The 25,754-nt window shown below is 38.8% G+C and overlaps 3 protein-coding genes across 4 annotated transcripts in view; 2 read left to right on the top strand and 1 right to left on the bottom strand.

Annotated features, from left to right (window-relative positions):
- The first annotated feature begins 40 nt into the window (after positions 1–40).
- LOC122878331 (transmembrane protein 69-like) lies at positions 41–3,026 on the top strand. Its single transcript, XM_044201027.1, has 3 exons — positions 41–262; positions 610–654; positions 758–3,026. The coding sequence occupies exons 2-3, from the start codon at positions 610–612 to the stop codon at positions 1,544–1,546; spliced, it is 834 nt and encodes a 277-aa protein (XP_044056962.1). The 5' UTR covers positions 41–262; the 3' UTR covers positions 1,547–3,026.
- slc25a24 (solute carrier family 25 member 24) lies at positions 2,587–17,876 on the bottom strand. Its single transcript, XM_044201026.1, has 10 exons — positions 17,026–17,876; positions 15,121–15,247; positions 14,819–14,906; positions 10,487–10,598; positions 7,481–7,639; positions 6,888–7,040; positions 6,561–6,668; positions 5,967–6,134; positions 5,621–5,771; positions 2,587–4,451 (listed from the first exon to the last, which is right to left on the bottom strand). Exons 1-10 carry the CDS (start codon positions 17,203–17,205, stop codon positions 4,270–4,272), a joined length of 1,428 nt encoding a protein of 475 aa, XP_044056961.1. The 5' UTR covers positions 17,206–17,876; the 3' UTR covers positions 2,587–4,269.
- Positions 17,877–20,258: 2,382 nt separating this feature from the next.
- Positions 20,259–25,754, top strand: part of fam102bb (family with sequence similarity 102 member Bb) — a 20,958-nt gene continuing 15,462 nt past the window's right edge. Inside the window, exons 1-3 of one of the 2 annotated variants that reach the window (XM_044199535.1) lie at positions 20,259–20,576; positions 24,668–24,788; positions 25,666–25,695. In XM_044199535.1, coding sequence (XP_044055470.1) covers positions 20,431–20,576; positions 24,668–24,788; positions 25,666–25,695 — 297 coding nt within the window. In that variant the 5' untranslated portion in view covers positions 20,259–20,430. The remainder of the gene's footprint in view (positions 20,577–24,667; positions 24,789–25,665; positions 25,696–25,754) is intronic. The other variant, XM_044199534.1, reaches the window with a different exon arrangement.

The following is a 25,754-nucleotide window of genomic DNA, read 5'->3' as shown; positions in this document are numbered from 1 at the left end:
CAAAGCGCGGCCAGTTTGAAACAAGTAGCTTACACATTTGTACATGTTTGTAGCAATTAACATTTTTGTCGAATTATTAATATTTATTTATTAGGCTAACGTTAGCTTGCTTCTATTTAGAGTCTGTATTGTAGTGGAACTGTAGGGACGCCTCTCGTCCAACACGGAAGGAATAAACCGCGTACCAACGTGTTTCCCACTACCTACTGGGTGACCCCCGATGATAAATAACAAAGTATGAGGTTTTCAACCTGAAACAGAGGTAATTATAGGCTTCAGCTTTGATTTTTCACATCATTTATCTGTCTTTTATGATAGTAAACTGAATATGTTGGGTTTTGAACCGTTGGTCAACTTGGGCTGTGGGAAACTGATGAGCAATTTTCACTATTCTTTTGACAGTTTATGAACCAAATGATTGATCAATAAAATAATCAGAAGACTTATCAATAATGAAAATAATCACTAGTTTCAGCCTTAATACAATTGACAGATCATTCTTTTTTATTTCTATTTTAATTTGCTTTTCTTTTTTCTTTTAACTTTGAGTCAATTAGCCTTTATTGTGTGTTTTTGTTTTTTAACCTGATCTGTTTGCTTTTTCATCAGATGCTCCCTGTTATATTTAGAAGAAGCACCTTTGCAGCCCAGAAGGTAATGACCATTTGTGATGTCTTTGCTATTATATTATATTTCTAATAATTTATCATTTTAAAATTAAAATGTATTTTAAATTTGAATATGAATGCCCTTTTAGGTGTGGCATTGGGCAGGTCCTCCACAAAGATGCTGGACATCAGCCCTGACCGGAGCTTCTGATGGTGGATCCAGCTCCCTGCAGACCTGCTGGGCATCAACAGCAAGGCTGCCGAATACAGAACGGGACGATGGACAAGTAAAACCTCCTGCTGTCCTTGGTTTCAGAAGGATTGAACTCTTCCAGCGGACCCAGACTCATGCTGCTCCATTTGTAGTGAGGAACCAACATTTCCACTCTTCTGCTGTGAGGCTGAAGAAGCGACCACAGCTTGAACCTCCTCCCAGAGAGCTGGATCTGCTGCGCTATGACATGAAGGACTTGTGGAAAAGTCCCAAACCTGCCCTGTACCTGGGGTTTGCAGGACTGATCCCCTTTGTCACCCCCACTCTGCTCATGGCTGTGACTGAGAGCTACTTTCCAGAGTTGGCCTATGCTCAGTTAGCTTACGGTGCCTCCATTGTTTCCTTCCTGGGTGGAGCTCGCTGGGGATTCACTCTTCCTGAGAGCAGCCCAGCCAAACCTGACTGGATAAACCTGTCCAACAGTGTGGTTCCCTCGCTGTTAGCCTGGGTGGCCATGGTGATGAGCGACAGCATTGTTCCTGCTGCCACCATGGTTATCATGGGACTCGGAATCTCCTTGCATTATGATCTTTCTCTGCTGCCCACTTACCCCAGCTGGTTCAAAGCGCTGCGCTCCATCCTGACCATTGTGGCGTTTTTTTCTCTTGTTGGTACACTCATAATGAATGGAATATACTCAGAAAAGAAGCTATTTTCAGATTAAATAGTATACAAATAAATGAAACTATAAAACCACTATGGTTTTATTTACCTCTTTCCATAGGACATACAGTATATTTCCTCTTAACATTTGTTTTCTTCCTTATCAGGCCCTTATTTTAAAACCTCTGTGTAGAAGTGTTTTATGTGATTGTACCATCCAATTATTCTGTCAAAGAAAAGAGTTTTTGACTTCTTTGACACGACCACTAGGAGTCGCCAAGGTCAGAAATATTCAAATACCAAACATAAAAAGAACAAAATAGTCTGAAAATATGTGGAACGAGTTCTGGCTCAATGAATATCAAATAAATGTACTTTTGTCATTCAACATACTGTTTTTTTTTTGTTTTTTTTACTTGAGCTGATCTTTTTCTATTTATAACATTTTAGAGTCTATAGAGTCACAAGTTACCAGAACCAAAAACAATGCTTTAAATTTGTCCTTTTTGTCTGACCAACAGTCAAGAAACCCAGAGGTCTTCAATGTGTGATATGAAAGAGTAAAAAGAAACACATTTGAGAAGCTGTAACCTAGAAATGTTCAGTATTTTTTGCTTGACTTTAGTGATTATTCTGAAATCAAAATCATAAAAAGTACATTTGGAGTTATTAAGCAGGAACTGGATAGGTGGAAAGCAATTTTCTGTCAGTCCCTTCTTTAGTGCAATGCTAAAAATTAGCAGAGCCACTGTAACAGTGTCCTTTTATGTGGCCAGGATCAGACAGCTAAAGTCAGCAGCATTAAACTGGGGAAAAGGGTATTACATAAGATCTAAACTGGAGTAATCTGTACTTCAAGCCTCAGGGGTCAAATGCACACCATCAAATGGCACAACACACTAGGCTCGAGTGAAAGCTTGTATTTAGTTTAGAATACATCAGAGTTTATAGAACAAGTTTTCAATTTTATGAGGTTTTCAGATCACAGCTGACTCATTACTTGCCTCGATGTACTGGGCCACACATTTATGACATCATTTATTCAAATTCAATTACAGTTCCACCATAGCTGAAAATAAATGCACTCAAAACTACAAAAACTTTTGTATTCAAATGTTTTTATTAATGTAAACACCAGCATCTAATTGACCAAATATTGGAAAGAAAGGCAAGAAAAAAATGGAGGGTGGAGAAGTTCACAGATATGAGAACAAACACATAAGGCACATTACTCCTCTGTTCACCAAACTCTCTGAAAAGGTGCAATGTTGATGTCCTATATAAGAGAGACCTTTGTGGAACCAACAACACTGAAGGACACACCTGTCTCAAACATACCAGAATGTGAATCACCAAAGAGTAAATACAGTATTGCAAACAACTCCCCACTCACAAAGGACATCTTACACAATATTTTGGGAAACTCTATAAAGCTTGACAAGTCTCTGTAAATGAATGAAAGATGTGAATTCTCTTTTGGTCTGTCTATTTTTGATAAAGATGGTAAAAGAAATTAAGAAATAAAGTGTTATTCCACATCAGCAAGTGTTCCACTTTTTAGATTAATAAAATAAGGTGCCTTTTGGTCCAATATTAGAGGAACATATGACATATATCTGGTGCAGTGACATAACAGGACCCATACTTAAAATGACTGATGTAAAAACATTGACATTTCTACCCAAAATTAACCTCTCCAAGTGTTTTTGGATTTTAAGTTCTTAATAATCACCTCTTTGGTTGATTAAACTGAAAGTCAGCTGACCCAAGCTGGGCCCTAAAACTGACAAAGGGTAATTCCGGTATTTTTAAACCTGAGCCCTGTTTGTACATATTTTGGGGTCTAAATGACTAATAGGTACAAAAAGTTTTGGAATTAGTCCAGTATATCACCTCAGCTTGTTAAAGAGTAAGATCCTTTTTGTTTAACCAGAAACAGAAGTCTCGCTCTGAAATGTCGCGAGAGGTGAGTTTTTGCAGGAAGACGACAGTGGAAACTTGAGTCAATAAGTCATCTTACTCTTTAAAAAAAAAGGTCTATCTCTGTGGGGATCCTTTCTATAATGTTGTCAGACACTTAGAATAACAATCTGAGCCTGTCAGTGGCAAAAACCCTTTTAGTGGACATACTTTTGACAGGCGCAATTGCCCCCAGGGATTACGTTGCCGTCATTGCAACCTGTTTCGTGGCTGTCAGCCGAGGTGATATACTGGACCAATTCTAAAACTTTTTGTACCTATTAGTCATTTAGACCCCAAAATATGTACAAACAGGGCTCAGGTTTAAAAATACCGGAATTACCTTTTGTCAGTCTTAGGGCCCAGCTTGGGTCAGCTGACTTTCAGTTTAATCAACCAAAGAGGTGATTATTAAGAACTTGAAAACCAAAAACACTTGGAGAAGTTCATTTTGATTTCAATACATTTTTTTGTTTCATTGTTGATTTGGGTAATAATGTTTAAATACTTTAAATCTGTGGGTGCATTAACATAGGTTGGACAAACAACATACTGTTGGAAACATTGTAGAAGTCTTATTAATCATTATCAGCCCTCTGTGAGTATTGCAGGATTTTGTAAACAATTTCTTTTTTATAATGACTCAACAGTTTAGCCGAAGTCCTACAATCACTTTAGAAACTTCCACAATGACTCCATCTGCAGCAGTTTGAGTCCAGACTGGAGACCTACAGGTAAACAAGTTCTTTACATGACAGTTTGAAAAACATCACTGCGCATCCTCTTACACTCTCACGGACTCACAGTCACAGATGACTCTGCTGCCTACTTTTGAATACCCAAGCCAGACCGCATGTACTCATATACCACATAGCTGATGCTGACAGCAGGTATGACCTTCATGAAATTGGGCAAGATGCCACGGTAAAGTCCAAAGAAGCCTTCCTTTTCCAGAATCTTCTTCACCATCTGGGTCATGGGCAGCTGCTCTGAGCCCTCTAAAGAAGCTGAGAAAAGAAATAAAAAACAATGTGAAAAAGCGCAACATTTGAGAAACCACTGGATTCTTACTTACACTTACATACCAGTGTCAGGCAATGATGTAAGTGCTTTAATTTAATATACGAGTATTCATTTGTCCTTGAGCAACCACCCAGGCAATGCCAAAGGTTTTCCCCATGTATCTTTGCCCCCATTTAATAATCACAATCATATCTCTAAATGTTTATGAGCCATCTTTGAACACATAATGCATGCAATAATGAAGCACACCCCAGACTGCTGTCCCAAACCATCAGAAGAAAATATTTATGAGCCTTTGGATTAAACGTGCAATAATTGTTTGGCCACCTGGGGGCAGCAGATACAAGCTGTAAAGACAATAATGACATAGGATCACCTAATAACGTTGATATGACGAACTTGTTAGTTAACAGTTGCCTATTTACACATCCATCAAATATGGAGCAACACTAGCAATTATTTGGAGTCGTGTTTCTGGCCACTTGATGAATGTAGCCTTATAGCCTTGTTTAGTCTCCACTAACTCCTGAGGGACATTTCTGGCTCTTCAGCTGCTAAATGCTCCACTATGTTAACAAACTTGTTGCTAATTTTGTTTGACTGTTGTTTGGTGCTGGGCAGGTAGTATGCAGTGGTTTTTAGAGTTTTTTTGCTGAACACAGATGCTTGCAATGGCAGAAAACAACACTATAAAAGCGGTAAGAATGAACCAAAACAGTAAAGTTGTGGGCCAGAAAACCATTACAATGAACTGAAAGACGCTATAAAGCTCAGTAGAGCTAAAGGGAACTACTGAGTTGGGCAGGTAATAATTCTCTGTGGGTTCATCTCTACCAGCGACATCACATACAAGTTGTCATGTGATCCGTTGTTAATATATAAATATTAATCAATATTTACTTAGTCTTTAGTATGTTCCTTTCAATGGTTATTTCTCTACCAATAACATAACATTCACTGCTCAACTGATTTACTTCTTTCTATAATTTTTTGAATTTTGAAGAAAATCATCCACCAACTGTGAAAGATTTAGAAATAATTTACTACACTCCATGTAAGTCCCTCTGGATAAGATCATGGAAGCACTGGGGAAATGCCAACAGTGCTAAATTAAAAGTTGACAGAATTTTGAATGAGGTTTGGTTCTCTGTACCTTGTGCCTGCATCCTGGTACGAATCAGAGCCAGGGGGTAGCTAGCCAGCTGGCCACACGTGCTGGACATGGTACCACAGCCAAGTAGCACCACAATACCGGGGTTGGCTGTGTCTTTGGCGTAGTGGGACAACCAGAGGTTCTTCAAGCTCTGGTGAGGATAGGGAAGTGTTTGTGTGTGAGAAAGGAGTATTAGTTGTATCATATTTCACAAACTCAATATGTGACATCTATAGAACATACCAAGTGGAAGTCCTTCGCTGTTTTTAATGACAGATGATGTTGCATATGGAAGTAGAGCTTTGTATCTACATTTTCCACATGAGAACGATTCATCACCACGTACCTCGTACACGGCCAGATCTATGCCAGCGTAGGGGATGATGCCCAGAATATTGGGAATGTAGCCTTTGTAAAATGCCTTCACTCCCTCCTTCTTCAGGATTTTCTTGGCACAGTCAAACATTCCTGAGTACTGTCCGGTCTTCCTCAGGGTCAGACGGGTTTTCATCACCTGCAGGGACAAAGATTATCAGTGAGGCCGTTCTTTACCAGGCAGCACTTTGACTGGTACTTTGTAGCAGCAAGTGGCTGATACATCAATAAGCAGGTAGCAGTCAGTCTGACTGAAGCTGAACAATATATGAATTTATTCATGGTGCTAAGGTTTGAGCAGCTCAATTAGTTCAAAACATCAAAATAAACTTCTCAAACTACTCCTGCAGCATAATCCACCTCCCTATTGTCTGTACATATCCTCAACACAAGCAGTGAATTTAGGCATACAGTATTTGGTTGAAAATATGAATATTCAGAATACACTTGGCATACAAATGAACAGCAGTTTAGTGGATTAGGTTGCAGTCGTAACGTTTATATATAATACTCAGATACGAAACAAACCGTAAACGCAAATACACCTGTGAATGTCTCGGCTCACCTCCATGGGGTAGATGGCAGTTTGTGCTGTGGCTCCAGCCAGCGATCCAGCCATGAATCTCTCGTGGGTCTTGACCTTCCCTGGTTCACTGGATAGCAGCTTCTTAAACTAATGAAACACAGTGACAAGGGAGCGTTGCATGACGACTATTGAGGGTCATCTAACAGTGACAAAAGGACTGTTAGTGTCAGCAGTAATCAACTTATCTTGATATTAAAATCTTTGATATTAAAACTTTGATGAATTATACAGTATATGAATGTTATAGCACAAAGCCTGAGGCGTATGTAATCTGTAATCAGTTTAAAGGGAGTGAAATGGATTTACCTTCTCATAAGCCATAAATTTAATGGCAGTCTCAGGGGCAATCTTCAGTACGTTGATACCATTTCCTCTCCACAGAGACATCAAGCCTCCTTCTTTTAACATTTGCTTAAAACCACCAACCAGGCTGATTTTGTTGCTCTTGGAGGAATGCACCTGTAAATAGAAACACCTTGCAATTGTAAGCCATTACTTTAAAAAGTAAATACATTTATGTAGTAGTAAAGGCAGCATGTAAAATACATAAAATACAATTAAGAACAGGTTAACCACTTTTGCCACGTTATCTATTGGAACAGCTTCTTCACATTCTATTGTAATTCTGTGCCATTTCAGCTAACACAAGTACGATTATATGTGGGATTATCCTATTTTTACCCTATATTTTTACAGTATATTACTATACATACACTACCACTGTTCAGTGAATACTCTGCACCCTGCTTTGATTAAACCATGTTTTTGTTTGGTCTGAAAGTTACGTCAGCCTTTAACCAAAAAAACATTCAGAATAATATTCCAAATGTGATTTATGAAGAACATTCGACAGAGGGGATGTGACAGACAACCAATAAAATGTACAAGTTTTGACACACCTGCATGAACACCTTCATCCTGTCTAGCGGGGCGGTTCCTGTACGGGACACAGCGCCTGCCATGGCCCCCGCTGACAGCTGCTTCCACCATATACCTGTCGTCTTCTCCTCCTCTGTGAACTCATCTGGGATGGCGAGGCTGTCACCAATGTCCAGCACCTACACACAACACAATGTAATTAAATCACAGTCAAAGACACATTTTAAATACTGCGTGAACTGTGTTTAGTTTAGTTAAAACAGAAACTTGTCAGGGCCCTATAGACTCTCAGACTGATATATGCCTACTTATAGCTAAAGCATGTTCGACAAGGGCTGCAAAAACAGATGTGTGAATTTGAACTTTCACTAGAGCTTTGTATTGTTTCAAATTTAATTTCAAACCCATGGAAGTCTGCTTTTAAGTTAATATATTCTAGCAAGAAATACTACCTTTGTGAATCTTATAATGTTCTGTTTACTTGAGACTTTGTCAGAGATGTGGTGATTTAATTCTAAGGTGATTTTGTGGCTGTTTGAGTTATTATTTATGGTACTTTGTCATCTCTTCATGGGAGTGGAGGGACAAAATATTAAGGGACACCTTACAATATAGTTGAATTAAAAGCAACTGCTCCACCACCAACTACATCCTCAAAATCGAGTTGACTGAACACCTTTCTTCCACAGTCTCAACAAAAACTGAACACCCAGTATTTTATTTATTTACTTATTTTATTATTTTGGCCTATGAAGGGAAACAGAAGCTGCACAAACTAGTTCGTTCGTCAACTAGTTTGTTGCTCTTTGAGGGCAATATTGATATCAACATTTTAGAGTTTTAAAAATCCAATAACAATATATAAGCCAATATTAATTTTGAAACATAAACATCTATTTCTGATAAGGAAACCTCAAATTTGGTTAATGCAGAATTATGACCAAGATATGTACTGGGAGGGACATTTTACGGTTGAAAAACACACTTGTAAGCACTCTCTAGTGGACAAAGTACATAATGGCAACACTGTTTGTAAATTACTGTAAACATATCTTTGCCTTTTCTGTCATTTATGGGCCAACATGTTGTATATATGCGGATACCATAATTCAGTATTTGTGATAAGCTAAAATTGGCTGACGATATCGGCCATGCTGATGCATCGATCGGGTTCTACTACATAGACACACCATGTTTTAATTCATGACCAGGTGGCAACCTGGACTGAGAGGCTAAATACAAGAACCTACCATGTCCATCTCCACCTCATAGATCACCCCGTCATCTTCAAAGTTGATGAAAAACCTATTTTTCTGTTGTTGCTGCTGCTGCTGCTGCTGCTGCTGCTGAGGCTGCAGCAGAGCCATGGCCATCTAAAGCCTCTGATAAAGCTGCTGATCCAGTATAATATAGTCGCAAAGTTGTGCAAGCTCCGTCATAAACTCTAATTCTCAGACTGATCAGGATCCTTTACACGATTCTAATAAAGTGCCCAGTCAGATGTCGAGGGTCTGCAGATTCAATACAGCCTGAGGGGAGAAACGCTGTATCCCAAGTGGCCAGTAACCATCTGCGTGAATACTGGAGATGGTGGGAAGCTCCCACTGCCATAGATGTTACCACCGATGCCTCATCTCAGCTACCTCACTCCTGTCTTGTCCTGTTCTAGACTCACGTCCTCTCTCAGCGAACTGTCCCAATCCCACTGACAAGCTAATCCTCCTTTAGGTCAGACTGAAATTAGCTTATCTCTGCCTCAGTTTAGCAGCCACAGGTTTATTTAACCTGCGAGGTTGTGCAAGTGAACAGAGGCAGCAAACATCAGAGATTAGCCTTTTGCTGGAACTGGCTGTGTCTCTGGCATGCAACCATAGCACAAGTCACCGTGTATTTCTATACAGCCAACAATCTATATGTGCAATTTCAGTTAAAACATTGGGATTTGAATATGATTTATTAGTCTAACTAGCCAGGAAAAAGTTCAGGAATGAAATATTGTCTTTGATATTGATGTTCATTAACAATTAAGACTCAATTTCTAGAACCGGACCAGAAGGCTCTCAATTAGTTTGGTAAGAGTCGCACTCCAAGTTGTGATAAATAAATTGACTTGTGCAATGTCGTTTTCTTGCCGCTTCTAAAAAACCTCTTTTTCCAAGAAAAGGTCATCACATTACAAACTCTTCATAGTCTCCTCCCCTCGTCTCGCTCTTTCTACACCTATCTCCCTATTTTTCTCACCTCTTCTCTGGAATTTAATGAGTCTAATCTGTTGACGTAGAGGTACTGATCTGTTGCCAAAGTCCTCCTTCAAATCCAGTATCAGCTGTCAACTCTCTTTCACAACTTTCCCCTTTAGCGCAATGGGTTCTTAAAGTGAGGTCTAGGACAGTCAAAGGACATTGAAGGCACAGGACAGTTATCTGTTTTGCCTCCATGGCTCTCTAAGTTTCTAACTGGTGATTTGTTTTCTATGTGAGAGCATCCTCCACCTGCTCAGGCTGGCCATGGCGCCAAAATGCAAAAATGACGATTGTGTAAGAAATGCTTTTTTTCATTACCAATTTAATTTTCAGAGCTTTAATTACGCCTCCATTCATTGTAGAGAATATGTGATTGCAAAACTACTACTACTACTGTCTCCCCTACACAGGAAACAAATACCTATTCACCAGCACCATCTATTCATGGTAACCTCATCAAACCAAAAGAGACATTAACAAGAAGTTAAAAATACTCTGCTTTAAAGTTTGGTCCACACTATGAAAACAGATCTTTACAGTTTTCTACTCTCTGTGTCATTAATTGAAACTTACATTGTAACTAAAACAATTTGCAGTATACCGAGTTGAACCTTGATTTTTTTTGGCTCCATCTCTGGTTGTAAGTGGCAATCATTTTGGTCTGTGTTTTTATGAGTGTATCACTATGTTAATTAAAATAAATCCAGTCTCCCTCACACACACACACACACTAACATATGGACACAGACAGTAGAGTTACTGAGTCATGCCCTCCCCCCTTACCGTGGAGTGCTTCCAGTAGCGGATAATCTCCTGCAGGTTAGTGGCTGGGTTAAACAGGAAATGCTCCCTCCATTCATTCCAGTCCACAGTCATGGTGCCGTCCACATCGATGCTGTACAACAAGGACAGAAATTGACATTGACAATTTTTTTTAATTTTATGTCATTTTTATCTAAAATCTGAACCTAAGGTCCAAGAATCAAGTAACAAGTACAAGTTTGTAGATCAGGTGTAGAAGAGAGCTAGCAGGAACTGAGTGGAGAGAGAGACATGCAACAAAGGCCTTCAGCTGGACTCAAACTGGGGGCTTTGTGATTACATAGTCAGTGCCTTAAACTCCTAAGCACAAGGACAAATTTAGCAATTTTCAATAAACAGCTGTTCAATTGTCTGAATCCTGAACAAAAAGAGAATAGCCAGTGACATTTAACCAGAAGTTTAACCAACAAATCTACCCACAGTCCAGAACCTTTGACTGGTCATACTGTAATTAATCAGGACAAACATAAAACACAAGAAATAAAATATCAGACACTCATTTATGTTTTTTTTTTTTAATAATTAGCATTGCATTTATCAAGCTAAAAGTCACAATTTATCCTGTAAACTTTATGTCATATCATCAAGCCCTCCACCAAAGAAAATAGACTACTGGATAATACTCTATGCCAAATCCCATTCACTTTTTAGACCAATTAAGTTCTTACTTCTGCTCAGTCAGCGAGAGAGAGAGAGAGAGAGAGAGAGAGATTTGCCTAATGGTAACAGATAGTGGAGCATGCAAACAAGAATTAGGTCACAAGTCATGAAGATTGAAGTCATCCAAACCACCAATTATAACAGTAAAAAAAGGTTTTACATAAAGTCAAAAGCAGACAAAAACGGGACAACTGATATATTTCTGAGCTTATTTTTGTATATTTTGATTTCCTCAGTGTTCATTTCCTTTCATTCATTTTCCTTCATCCGTGTCAGTTCGACTGGCTGACACACATCAACGACTCTCTGGTTTTCAAACAAATCTTTCTGTCTGATTCACAGTCATGCACATCCTGCTTTACTTCTCTTTCTAGGTCTCACTGTCAAGCGTGCTCCTGTACATCTGCTGCTTCAAACTTTGTTTATGCAAATTCAGAACATGCCATAAAGCTTACTGCATAAAGCTGGCCTGACTTGCAGAGCAAAGAACAAAATGACGTTTATAACAGGATCCAACTCAGTGTAACACGTTTTTTTATTTCAAACAGGTTATAATCCCATGTAGGTCCAAGAACTTTCTCTGTGTGTGACAAAATAATGTACTGATATAATCCACCATACTTATTACCATTGCCTGTTGACACAAAATTTTGCAATGTCCCAGTTTTTCTTGAGTGGAATGAATTTATTATTAAATATATATTATTTTAGCATCAGGCAGCCCGATCAGCATTTATGAACCCAGAGCAAAAACAGAGATCCAACAATGTGTAATACAGTATGCAGTACTACAGTAACTACAGTCTGGAGCTGCTCCACAGATAGTGAATATTACTTCTCTATAAAATGTCCTTGATCTTATAAAATAACTTTTCTATCCAGCAGTAGTGTGTGTTGTTGAAGTTTCAGGAGTCGCTGATGAGCTTGCTGAGGGTCCCTTGCAAACTGAGAAATATTCTACAACAATTTAAACTGTAACATAATTAGAGAAATGTATAAAAATGTTATTATAATAATTTCAGTCTAACCACCATCTCTCCACTTCCAATTCTACTGTGGTTGTTTTATCTTTTTAATTACTATATTTACAGGCCATGGTGCAAGGCTAATCACATCACACAAAAATATTAACTTAAGCACATAACTGATACAAGTAGGCTGGAACATACAGGGCTCCTAAAGGTCATGGCGAGATTTTTTTTGAGAACTACTTTTGCATTCCCTCACAATATGTTTTGTGTTCTCACGCAATCATTTTCTTCTTCCATTCCTTCTGAGCCATATGTCTATTTGTAATGGAAGGTACTGTTTAGATTCTCAACTTAATGCATTTAGCATTGTTTATGGACACCTCACCTTATATGATGTCCATTGCAAATTATTTATACATAGAACATTATCAAACTTTTGAGTAGGAGCTGTATATATAAGGAACATCAATTATTGCTCCACACTTACAGCAACAGGCCTTCTACCAAAACCGGTTTCAGCACTGAAGGTTGCTTTAATATGTTTTGTGCAACGAACAGAGGACCCTGTGCAAAACGCAAAAAGCTTTCCAACTTGTGTTGGTCTGCATTCCTGATGTATCTCTGCAAGTGGTTGTCTGCTCTTTCTGTGACAGAACCACAGACTCTGTTTGCAGCATATAGTGACCATAGTCAGCTTTATAGTCAGTCATGTTGGGTTGGAAAGAAACTCCATTTCATCCCTGCCATTAACATGCATCTAGGATTTCACCAGTCACCTTCTTGTTTGTTGGTTGTTTTTTTTTTACTCATACAAATACAGCACATTAGCTTTATGAGGTAGATTCAACTGCATATGTGTATTTCCACCTCTGGAGACGTCCCCTTTTCCTCAGTGAAACCCCTCTGGGCTACAGTACAGGACAGAGCACAGTAACTGTTCACAAATGAAACCGACAGCATCCTGCAGATTACCGTACTGCTTTCTTCTGGAGAGACTTCTTGAGCTAAGAATTAAGTTTACTTTCACTAATTACATAACCATGCATGCCTATTGAGCAGTAGTACTATATCAGCATATTTAATGCCCAGTTCAAAGCAGAGTTAAATGAGCTGATCTACTGTTGCGCTGTGCTGGGAGCAGCTAAGCGGAAATAAACATATGGCTCGGAAGGAACGGAAGAAAAGAATTGCGGGAAAATGCAAAATATTGTGAGGAAACACAAAACATATTGCGAGGGAATGCAAAAGTAGTCCTCAAAACAATTCTCGCCGTGACCTTAAGGGAGCTCCATAGGAACATGACACAAATGACCAACACTAAGAAATGTTTTTTTAAATATAGATATGTACAGCCCTGCGTACAAGGAAAGACAGAAATTATTATTTTTAGATTTCTTATTATTATTACTTGGTAATTCAAATTTCAATATTTCTCTCGAACATGTAGGGCCCTCTGCATCTTGGTAAAATTGCTGATGATAAAACACAAACAACAGAAGACGTCAAAACTCCAGCAACACCTGTAGTATACAGAACAACTTTATTGTCAGACCAATGCGTTTCGGCTTGTGGCCTTCATCAGGGTCATCAGAAAACACATAACAAAAGGTCATGTGTTTTCTGATGACCCTGATGAAGGTATAAGTTGTTCTTTATACCACTACTGTTGCTGGAGTTTTGACCTCTTCAGACTTTTTCCTTCCTCCATGCACCTTGGAAGTGAAGTTGTGCCATAAAACACAAATAGCACCCAAATTAAAATGAAATCAACTTTTACGTTTTCATGAAGATTTCTTTATGTGCATAATAGATGTGTTAAGTCATAATAGGCAGTTATTTCACACAACTACAATACTTATAAACTGATCCCTTAACTAATGGAGGACGCCTGTGGGCCTCTTCTCAACTTCTATCACCATTCTGTTTATCTGCACATTACAAGTACAAAAAGCAAGCAAGTGAAAACTGTGAATGCATCAAACATGTTGTACTTTATAAAAGGCAATGATAAGCAAGCAAAAAGGCTGTCCCAAGGAAGTGGCTGAAAACAGAGCCACCCACCATTGATGAATGGATCGAAATAATTCATGAAATATATATTATGGATGAACAGCCCTACACTTACATACACCACATTTATACGTGTGCCTTTTGTGTCCTACGCTTTGACAATGTTATCGGAGCAATCATTTTCTCTTAGATTACACATTACATATATACTTGGTAGATACTTTTAATTTACACGATTCTTAACCAAAGTCACCAAGCTAAGTTAGCTAAAGCTAGTTTAATGGCCAACTTTTAAATCAAGCCCGAGAGAGGAGAGAAAACTTATTTCTACATGTTTGTATACTCTCTCCAACTCAGTCAGACATCTTGCCAGCTCTTTATCATGTGCCATGATCAGCCCACTTCCCAGCCAAATTACAGACTGAATTGGTTATCAGTCCCTCACACTGGTCCCCACCTTTAACATCTTGTTTTCACTTTTAGTTATGTTCATGAGGGTTTTGCTTGGGTCCAGAAGTAAGAGGTACAGAATATTTTCATGAGCCCCGGTCCCATATGGTGTTTAACTCTCAACCAACTCTTTAGCGCACACCAAGTACTGCAGAGTGACCTTCCCAAATGAATAACAGCTACATATAATAAGCACAATTACCTTTGAAGGATCTTCTGTGCCTCCTCTTTGCTGATGTCCAGTCCCAGATCAGCAAGGGACTGCTTTATCTCCATGAAGTCCACTTGACCTGTTGAAAATAGAAAAACAGTAGTCCTGACATTTCTCACATGCTGAGGGGGACAAATTCTCTGCCACTAACACGATAGATTGTTACTAGATGTGTAAAATTCCCAGCATTTAGTTTTACTTTTTAGGTACATTTTCAGTTTGTCGGTTTGTATACTATTTGAACCACAGTTAAATCCATAAACTTAAAGTTTGGTGTGATAATTACACCTTACCATCACTGTTTTTGTCCAAGCTCTTGAAGGTCAGTCGTAACTTCTTCTCATGCTCCTTTAGATACTTTGAGAACTCGTTGAAGTCGAGCCCATCATCTTTGTCTTGGTCTCCAGAGGAAACTATTTTCTAAAGAAAACACAGAATATTAGCGATCCAGTGTCTTCGTGTCATAGAGTATCGGAGTCTGCTGGCTGCTGGGTGTCTGACCTCCTCACAGGATGGTGGAGGAGGTTTTGTTTCTGCTGTGAGATGAGGTAAGTCTGCCAACTCCTCTTCACACTGCTTGATTCTGCCAGTCGGTGGCAGAATAACGCAGAGAAATGCTTCCTTTACTCAGAAAGGAACTCACTTCCTGTGTACAGTCCTTTAATTGGTCTAATTATCTGTCATTATCTTACGCTTTCATGGTCTATGCTTTCCTTCGATTTTATATTGGCTGCTTTGCTTTTATTAATTTACATCTGAATTTGATCACTTTTTATTCATTTGTAAATCAAGAGAGAATTTCATTCAGTTGTCTTGCTACGCTGTAGGTGCATAATGTTGCACAAAAATAAAACTGAAACCTGAACCTCAATGTTACTATTGAACTGCTTCAAGAGGTGAGCCGTATCATTATCACATAATCGCATGGATGTCAAAATCTCCTGTTTTACAACACCTGGCCACACACAGCAGTGACTTCCCCAACCTTTTTTCCTGACACACGCTTTTAAAGTTATCAGATTCACTGATGAGTGAGGAATGCAAGATTATTTGATCAGCGAAGGTGGGACCTTCCTCTTAAAGTCACAGCCCACAATAAAAGCTCACCTACACCTACAGTTTGAACTTTGAGACAGTTTCAGACATACTGGTGCACCTTTTCTTCACCCATCCTGCTCTTTACCAGCCTGATGTTGCTGTTATTTTTGTGGAGAAAGCAAATATCTAGAGAAGCCAGATTGTAGAAGATAAATGTATGCTCCAGGTGATTTGTTCCTATTAGGAAAAAACACGTGAGAAAATCTTTCTGTCTCCATCAGTTATTTTTTTCTTTTCCATTTGCTTTATTTTCGTGAAATTAAAAGAAAAAATACGTTTAAACGATCAAGACAAAAGATGTGCACAAAGATAATTAACTCCTTACTTCCTCTCTGTATTAGACTTCTCAGGATATTTTCTGGGGATCATCATCAAATCAAAGGGATTGTTTTAGATTTAGGACTAGAGTTTGGTTTTAAATTTAGGACTAGGCCTATCACAGGTGGATGAAACACTCAGATTCACACCTGGAGGGCACCAGGAACAACCACCACCGTCTGATCCGTTACACATTGGGGTGAGATTGCTTTCCCAACCGCTGTTCCCAAAGTCAAGAATACATTTTTGAAGCGTAGCTTTTGAGCTAGCTTGGACGAGAAGTCTTTAAAGTGCTCAGAAAAAAATGTAAAACTTGAACATCTACAATTTCATGACAACTGGGCAATATTTACTAATTCCAACATCTCACATGTTTAGATTTGCAGCTTTTCTCTGTTTTGTATCATCATAAACTGAATATCTGAAGGTTTTGGACTACTGGTTGGACAAAACAAGACATTTGAAGATGTCATCTTTGGCCTTTTTAACTATTTCCTGACATTTCATAGACTAAAAGATGAATCAATTAGTCTGATTAACAGATAATGGAAATACCTGTTAAAACAGACAATAAAGCAGCATGTGTCTCAATCTGTATTTAGGGACAGTACTTGAGTAAATGTACTATAGTTACTCCCTCTGAGGCCTGTAATTTAGAGTTTGGGTTACTTAGGGTTAATAATGCAGCCTGCCCAGTTCCTTCAGGAATTCAGTACTACAAGTACAAGTATTTGACAACTTTCTCTCGCTATAAGTACTGTGTACTGTGTCTACGGCTCTACCTGAGCTGCTCCTTTCCCAGTTGTGATGCCCATAGCATCCAGGCCTGCCTTCAGCTCGGACACATCCACCTTTCCATCCTTGTTGGTGTCCAGCTTGGCGAACAGATCCTCGTACGTTTTCGACGCATCTTCAGCACACTGGCAGTCCGTAAAAAACAGCTTCCTTACGACTTGATACATTGTTGAACTGAGAAGAACTTGTAGAGCTCCACACAAACAAACTAAAAAAAGGCAATTAAACTGCTGTTTAAACACACACAGCAGCTGATTCCTGTGGCTGGTACTTCTGGTTTGAAGCAGTTGGATAGTCCCGTGTGATTTCCGCAGTGCAGCTTGGAAAAGAAGTCGTAGAAAACATAAATCGGTCTAGAATACGGAATATACGTGATTTAATGTAGATATACAGAAAGCTGTTCGCGGATGAGGTAGCTTGGCAGCGCTGAGCAGAACAGTCGGTTCTGTTTGCCTGAAGAAGAAGAAGAAGACCTCCTCTTTTACTGCGTATACACACACATTACAGAGACACACCCTTCAGCAGGAACAACACTCGCACTAAGTAGGCTATATTATTCTATGGCCTATATTTCCATACCTGCAGCTATGGGATCAATAGTTTCCTTTCTTGTGCATTTCCCAAGCTTTCTGTTGCTGATTTTTCAAACGGAGTTATCTTTTGTTGTGGTTTTGTGGCGCAACACCCCCAAACACGCACGCAAATATGCATATTCATCCATGATATTCATACACTGACCAGTATAGTCCTTGCCCCACAGTGGGCTCCAAGTACGGAGTCGATGTAAGCAATCTGATTCCGCTCAGTGAGTCATACCCACAGGAATCTGACAGCTGGTCCAGGCAAAACATATCCCCAAAACTTTTTAATTAAGGGTCCATTGATATGAAGGCGAAAGAGGCAGAGAGTTGAATATGGAGAGGGGGTCGATGGATGTCCCGCAGCCGCTTTAGAAAGACTTGCACTTTGGTAATGTTGGCATTTTGGAAAACCGGAAATCTGATGATTAACCTCTTCAATTCTGGTTTTCCATCGACGATCTTTACAAACCCATGTTGTGCACCAAAGAGCGTTTTTTAAATTATAATGGAGATCCCAGCGTTTCCAAAAATGCCAAATATGTCCAGGTGATGTTTTGAGAAAACTATATAAAATTCAAACTATACCAATACAGAATCTTGCAGGTTTATACACGTGTGTACATTTTTCGTGGGAATATTTCACTCTGTGTACGAATCATATGGGTTCAATGTTCAGTAAAGTTGTAACAAATAGATGAATAAATGTGATGGGGTTTTCTTTAAACAAAGGATATATAATAATAATTAAAGAGTAAAAGAAACTGGCTTGAAAAGTCCAGTTCAATAAGATATAAGATATAATAAGCAGTGTCTAGATTGTACCACGAGGTGGCGACAAATGTTACATAACAGCAGCTGGTTTCACTTGTTGTGATCTGTCCAGTCAGTGCTGCTGTTGTCCTGCCTGACCGCCAGGAGGCGACGGAGAGAGGAGGCGGGCTTCTTTAAACTACCATCAAACTGATTGCTGTCTTCACTGTACATCCGTTTAATCAATGCTTACTTCAAAATAAAAGCAGAGCTATATACACTCGTTCAGTCAAAATGTAATAAACCTGACAAAAAAGAGCTAGTCTAACAGGATTTAGGATGAACTGGCTTCTAAGTGAAGAGAAGGTAAGAGGTTAACAACAGGGGGAAACTTAAACATAATATATGTCTGCATTGATGAATAGACTACATTAAAAAGTAAATGACAGAGGCACTGAGAGAAAAATAGAATTGGATGATACAGACTCTACTGGCCTACTACATTTAAAAGTGCATGTATACTTTGCTAACTCTCATGTTAATAAACCCAGTACTGCATTTCTGATAGTCATGAGTCATAAACTTGAGATGTGAGCAACTTATGATCCTTAGGGTTTGGATTTGGGGGATTTTGGATATCTGTTTACTGATATACTGGGCCATCATGGAAACAAAGCAGGTCAGTTTCAGGTGGAACTAGGCAGGGTAAACAGCAGACACTCAGGAAGACTCCTCCCTGAGGTCAGGGCTTAAGCAACACAGAGTAGCTTACATTTCTGAGTTCTCAGACCATTTTCACAAATGAGAATGACTTCTGATGATGATGATGGGAGCCGAAACGTCTTGATTCTGAAAACGGTGTCCAGATGACTACGACTGAATCCTTTTCTACGATGTTTACTGATATGTTTATACTTGCACCTTTAATGATATTTTATATTTGCACTCTTTATATCTGCACCAGTCTATGATCGGCACTATTTCCTACTTTGAACTGCAACTGCTGCACAACAATTTCCCTTGGGATAAATAAAGTTCTATCTTGCCTTACCTTTATGAAGATATCCAAATACCCCAGCAGTGCAAATGAAAATATAACATTTTTGGTCATTAACAATAACATCTAAGCATATTTTGAATGTACAATGTTTAGTTGCGAAGGAAAACTACTTTGTCCAACCCTGGAAACATTGTATGTGTTGTTGAATTTCTAAGTGAAGAGAAGGTAAGAGGTTAACAACAGGGGAAAACCTGAACAGAATATATTTCTGCACATATTAATACACCAGTAGGCAACTTTATTTTTCTTATTATTTAAGAGACTTAAAGAAACATCAAAAAGTAAATGGTAGAGGCACTGAGAGAGGATTCGAGGTGGTGATGCAGTCTTTGCTGGACTATTAATTAATAATGTTAAAGTGTATCGATAAATTGCTTTATTACTTTCAGGTTAACTGAGCGCAGTACTGTGTTTAGTGTGTCATATGGTAACATGTCTCGTCATGAGGATATCCACAAGACCCTGCAAATGGGAAAATACAATTTTTTGGTTAACAATAATATCTTAGCATATTTTGAATGTACAATGCTTAGTTGTGCAGGGAAACTACGAAATATAGATGTAAATCACTCTTTCCATTGTGTTAAACCACAATTAAGGCTGATATTTGGTTCACAGCCTTCATGACTACAAACTATGAACAAACAGAGAGGACATCAACATTGAGGTCTTTTTGCAAGTATCTTATTTTACAATTAGCATTTACAGAAGTAGTATTAATCTGTTGCAGAATATATCTGTACTTCAAACCTGATTTTAATGTGCTGTCTCTTCTGAATGGCCGATGAACGGGGTTTCAAAGCATATGCCTTTATTTTGAAAATTCACAACAGGAAGTGTCTCTCCTCTATGGCTTCAGTTAGCTTGACTGACTGTTGGTACCAGCAGCTTCACCATCCTCCCACAACACAACACACTGACTCTGTACTACAACACAATGGAGCTGTAATGTCAGCGACGGGCGATACTAGAGCATCTTCTCAAGAGTACTGAATCTGTGTATGGATTTAATGATGATGAAAAAGAAGAAATTCAAATTCAAGGTGGATTTTGAGCTGGACGAGCTCTCGTCAGTCCCCTTTGTCAACGGTGTCCTCTTTTGTAAAGTCAGACTACTGGACGGCGGGTTCTCCGAGGAGTCTTCTCGGTGAGGATGTTTGGTCTTAATACAGTCCTAAAAACTGACTGGACTTGCTTTTCTTTCGCTCGCAGGTTAAACTAGCTTAGGAGCTTTCGCCTATAATGTTACGTTAATAGCTAACCAGCTAACAGGCTACATGACTAACGTTAGAAACTAGCTCACATCTGTCAGTTGACTGCCATTGTAACGGTATTTTGGTTGTTCAAATGTAACGTTACCTGCCAGTCAAAGCTATTTTAACTGAGTAATGCCTGGCAGAATTGTAAACGACACATTGGCATCGCCTGTGGAAAACATACACTAGCATGTCTGTGACAGTTCGTGCTCTGAAACATCCATTCATTAGTTGGCATTTTCTTCGTGGTCAAGGCGACATCTGGTTGCATTTCACACGCTAACTTCCTCCCTGGTTGGGGAATTGATTACAGTGCTATGAGGAGCCAGCTGACATAACTGCCACAAAGCTAAATACGACTCCTCTATCTATTGCTGCTTAATCAATAGAGTCACTAATGTCATGTGTTGTCTTTGGTCCCTGTTTGGTCATAAAATTATCATTGAAGTAGGTGAAAGGTGTCTGACTGTCCTGCTTAGACAACCTGTTATTGCTTATATTGCAAGGACAATGCATAGTTGTAAACCCTTAAAAGTTACATGCAGTAGGACAATGCTGTCCCAAATCATTTCTGTCTCATAGTGGGAAATATTTTCCTTAGTAAATGAATGGGAAGAGTGTGGCACCATGTTTGTCTCCTGCTAGGTCAACTGAAACTGTACATTTGTTTTTTTAAAGGACACTGAAATAGTGGATGCCAAATAGTTTGGCATGAAAGGAAATTGCCCTATTCAATACCCATTATTTAGAGTCACCCTGTGGTCCACAGCAGTGTCATGATAATGCTGTCAAGTTGAGACAAGCAAAGAAAGCCATCTCCTCTCAAACCTGTTTTGGGTTTTCACTCATAAATTACAGTTAAAGTGGCTTTTATCAGTTGACGCCTTTTCCGTACAGACTACAAAGTGAAAAGCATTTAGGGCTGTAACTTATTAAATTATTTGTCTTCATACAGATTTTTTTTGTCCAACCAACAGTCTAAAACCCAAAGATATTTAATTTACTGTGGTATAAAGACAAAGACAAGCAGCCAAATCCTGGCAAGGTAATGTTTGGCTTTTTGGCTTGAAAAATCACTTAAACGATTATTCGATTATCAAAGTAGCTGCTGATTGATTTTCGATCGATTAACCATCTAATCATTGCAGCATTGGTCCCAAACCCAAAGATATTCATTTTATTATCATAGAAGACTAAGAAAACCAGTAAATATTCACATTTGGAATCAGAGAGAAAGCTGGGTGTTGGCCATTTTAGTTGTTTTTGCTTGAAAAATTACTTTAAGAACGAATCGATGTGTTGATCAATTTCTGTCGATTCTGTGTAGCTGAATGGACAGAGTGATAATGTTTGTCAGATGAAATGGATGTTAAAACAAACTAAAAAATGATACACCAAATCATTGGCCATAAAAGGAAATTATCCTGTACCCATTATTCAGAGTCACCCTGCGGTCCACAGCAATGTCATGATAATGCTGTTTTTGCTGTCAAGTTGAGACAAGCAATCTGTAACTTGTTTTGGGTTTTCGCTCATAAATTACACTGGCTTCTAATATTGGACTATGGGAAAAGCATTTGTTTTAGAGTAAAGCTGTAGAGATTAGATGATTAGATCCACCCGGATTATTTAAACAAGCCCTCTCTTTACTCTGTAGCAAGTAGCTCTTATAAAACGGCTAAATAGAAAGGCCCAGTGTCTTGGACTTTGTGAATCAGGATGCATCTCTAAGGCCATGGCATTAAGGTCATTTTAATATAGCTACAATTGTCTTTGTGCATTTTTTTCACAAGTGAGCAGCCACTGCAGCTAAATGAAAGTGAAGAGGCACTGTACGAGGATCTTTAATCCCATAACCCAGACAATGAAGTTCATATGGTTCAGATTCAAATCAAAACATCCTGTTCTGGATCTGAAATGTTTTATCTAGCAGAATTTGTAGTCATGTGTCTGAGTGTCATTAAATTACATTTTTCTGCAGCAGTTTGATTTGTTAGACCCACACACTAGATTTCCTCTGATACTCTTTTCAGTCATCCCAACTGTGAGTGTGAGGGAAGTGAGGATTGTTGCTTTATGAGCCTTTCTTTTCCTTTGGTGTGGTTTGTCATCAGAACTGCACCATTGTTTCTGCCCAAAACAAGTTTTCCTTGTTATATAAGTTTACCTTTTTTGAAAATATAACACTTTATGGACAAATTCAGACTTCATCTTTTCATTGCTGCTAGACATTGGAAAACACTGCGCCAAATTCATGTCAGAAAGATTTGTTTTCTGTGTAACAATGTGTTTGTGAGAGAGTTTATGCCTGAAGTCTGATCGCAGGTGCCTTTTTAAAAAGAGAGCAGCTGTAGTTTAACAAGATACCTGACCCATGTATAGAGATGATAGAGACAGCCTCCATTTGTGCTTAAAACCAGACTCACTCACACTCACTAATAGTTTTTTCTGCTCTGAGAAGTGCTGTGAGTTACAGTACATGCAATCTAGCCCAAATTCCCGAAGCACACAGTGTCCAGCTGGCTGGGAGTTCCCTCTCTGACTCTGGGAGTTCACTCAGAAATGTATCAACTCCAGGATGCAGTCAGCATTTCTAAAACATTGGCCACACATCTGCTGCTATTTATTTATAGTGAGGCAAGGATGCAGTGCACAACACAGGCCTGTATATTCAGTCAATCTTAACCGTCTTAACAGGGATCTGCACACCCTGTTAATGGTTTAAGTCTTATGTCATCAACAGACCTTGCACTACAACATTTTCTGTCTGTATCCCTCAGTCTTTTCCTCTTTTTGTCACTATTTTGGATGTAAACTCTTGTTAAATGTTTTACTTGTTGCATCATTGTAATTTGTACTGTATTGGAGAGGAAAACTGTAAGCTCTGCTTGTATTTAAGTCCAGCAAATTCGATTGAAATTAATGGCTTGAGGGCTGTCTATTTCTTAACAGAAGGGAGTTGGTTAGGTGTGTGGGAGAGGAGAGGATGGCAGTGAAAGAGAGGCCATCTGGGTTATCGTAATGCTGCCCACGCATACGCTCTTTTCTCTTTCACTTCATCTCATCCTTTCACTGAGAGCAGGTTACACCTCACTCTCATTTTAACCTCTAGTTATTGGCCGAGGATGTGTGTGCATGTGTTTCTCTGTTGCTCTCATGCCAAAACAAGCTACACCTGCTGCCATAACCTTTGGATTCAGCAGTCAAATGAATTACTAGGTGAAAACAGGACTGTTAATTAATTAGCTGGTTTATTAAGTGGCCAGAAAAGTACATAAGCTTTTACTGGCAACTTATCAAAGCAGGGGCCTTAAGTAGGAAAGAGATGTGAGGATTGTTAATCCTGTAGTCCTTCGACCTAAGTGGTTTTCTTTGTTATGTAATAGTGATGTAAAAATTAATGAAATTAAGTTGTTCTTCCACAGTTTAGGGATATGATCAGGTCTGCAAAAATGTGACAAGGCAGGAAATAAGTGGTACTTATGGTGGTACAGTTTGTATGGTTGTGCATAATGCAAAAAGATTACAAACTGTTCAGATATTCAATGCCAGCTTTTGAGGTTTGATACCTAAGTGTTTCTTTGTTTCTTTGTTTGTTTTTCCATTTTTGTGTTTTATTGTAGTAAAAATTCTTTCCCACGTATAGTATATGATGCAAGATGATTCTGGTACAAAGCGAAACAGTTAATTAGAGTTTATAATGTGAGTTGTCCAAACCATAAAAGGAAATGAACCAGCTTTTAAGTTGAACAGAGACATGCTCAAATGACTGAGCTACATAAGGAATGAAATCCTAAATCCCAACAGTGTTTGTACCAATCTCTACTCATTTAATCTGACAGCATTATCTGAAGCTGTCTAACATCTAGTTATAAATTGGCTTTAAGACCTCAACATGCAGCCCATGCACAAAAAAATGCATGATATCTGAACTTAGAGAGTGCTTAAAGATAGTCTAAGTCTTTGTGATTTCCCCTTACAGGGAGCCAGTGCAGGCCAACTGTGTTCGATGGAGGAAAAGGTTCTCTTTCCCCTGCAAGATGAGTGCTAATGCAGGAACAGGTGTATTGGACCCTTGTGTGTGTCGTGTGTCTGTCAGAAAGGTACAGTATGTGGCTGCTGAACTCCAGATTTCAGACTTAAGATATACATACAGTATTCCTACATAGTGTAGTTGATCCACAAGCTGATGCTTTGCATGTGAACATATAAGGTTCAGGAAAGGGTTTTATGCAAAAATAGAGGCTATTCTTCTTGTCAGTATAAAAACAAGGCTGCAATCAAGAGGAGTGCCTCATCTTTGCGACCAGAATTGCAGTACCTGGGTTAAATTCTGGTATTGGTTGGCATAGACTTTTATGTGGCAAATTGAGACGTGAGAGTGAAATGTGAACTCTAAAACAGCAGCCAGCAAGCACAGCATTCTGAAGAAAACAGACTCATCACTGAAATCTTTTGCTACCCTTTAGCCTTAAACATGAGTGTGCTTTGTGCTCTAGTTATTTAATCATGCCATGTTACATAGTTTTAAAGGATATAAGGGATAAAAACAGCAGTAAAAACAATAAAATTAATAAGCCTGAATAAGCCTCCCTGGTTAAATGCATCTGGTGTATCCACATTGTATCTGCAAGCTATTTCTGGTGTGCCCTGCTCTCTTTGTTTTAGGACACCAAGCGTCACATACCCAGAAAAACCTTTGTTATTGCCCTTTGCTACCATTTGGACCCAGCAACATTCAAAATTGTCCAGAGTGTTAAATTGATGTCATTTTTCGGCTGATGAAAAATGGCATATTTGTAATATTGTATTATTACAATTTACCAGACCAGTATTAAGTTAGTAAGTTATTAGTCTTAAGTTCAGTAACATTTTATATAACTTTTTTAACTTAATCATGTTTAAATTAAGCATGAATTGAGGATTTGAAGCTTTTTTGAGTAAAGTTTTAATTTAAATGTTTGTGCTTCTCTTTTTTAGGAGCTGAAAGGTGGGAAGGCATATGCAAAGGTAATTCCTCACATACTTAAGACGGTGTAGTCCCTCATTCCTCCAGAGGTGTTCCATCG

This window comes from Siniperca chuatsi, linkage group LG6 (genome assembly GCF_020085105.1).
Source record: "Siniperca chuatsi isolate FFG_IHB_CAS linkage group LG6, ASM2008510v1, whole genome shotgun sequence".
NCBI lineage: Eukaryota > Metazoa > Chordata > Actinopteri > Centrarchiformes > Sinipercidae > Siniperca > Siniperca chuatsi.
Note: the sequence above shows the minus strand (reverse complement) of the source record. Positions and strands in the feature narration are given on the sequence as shown.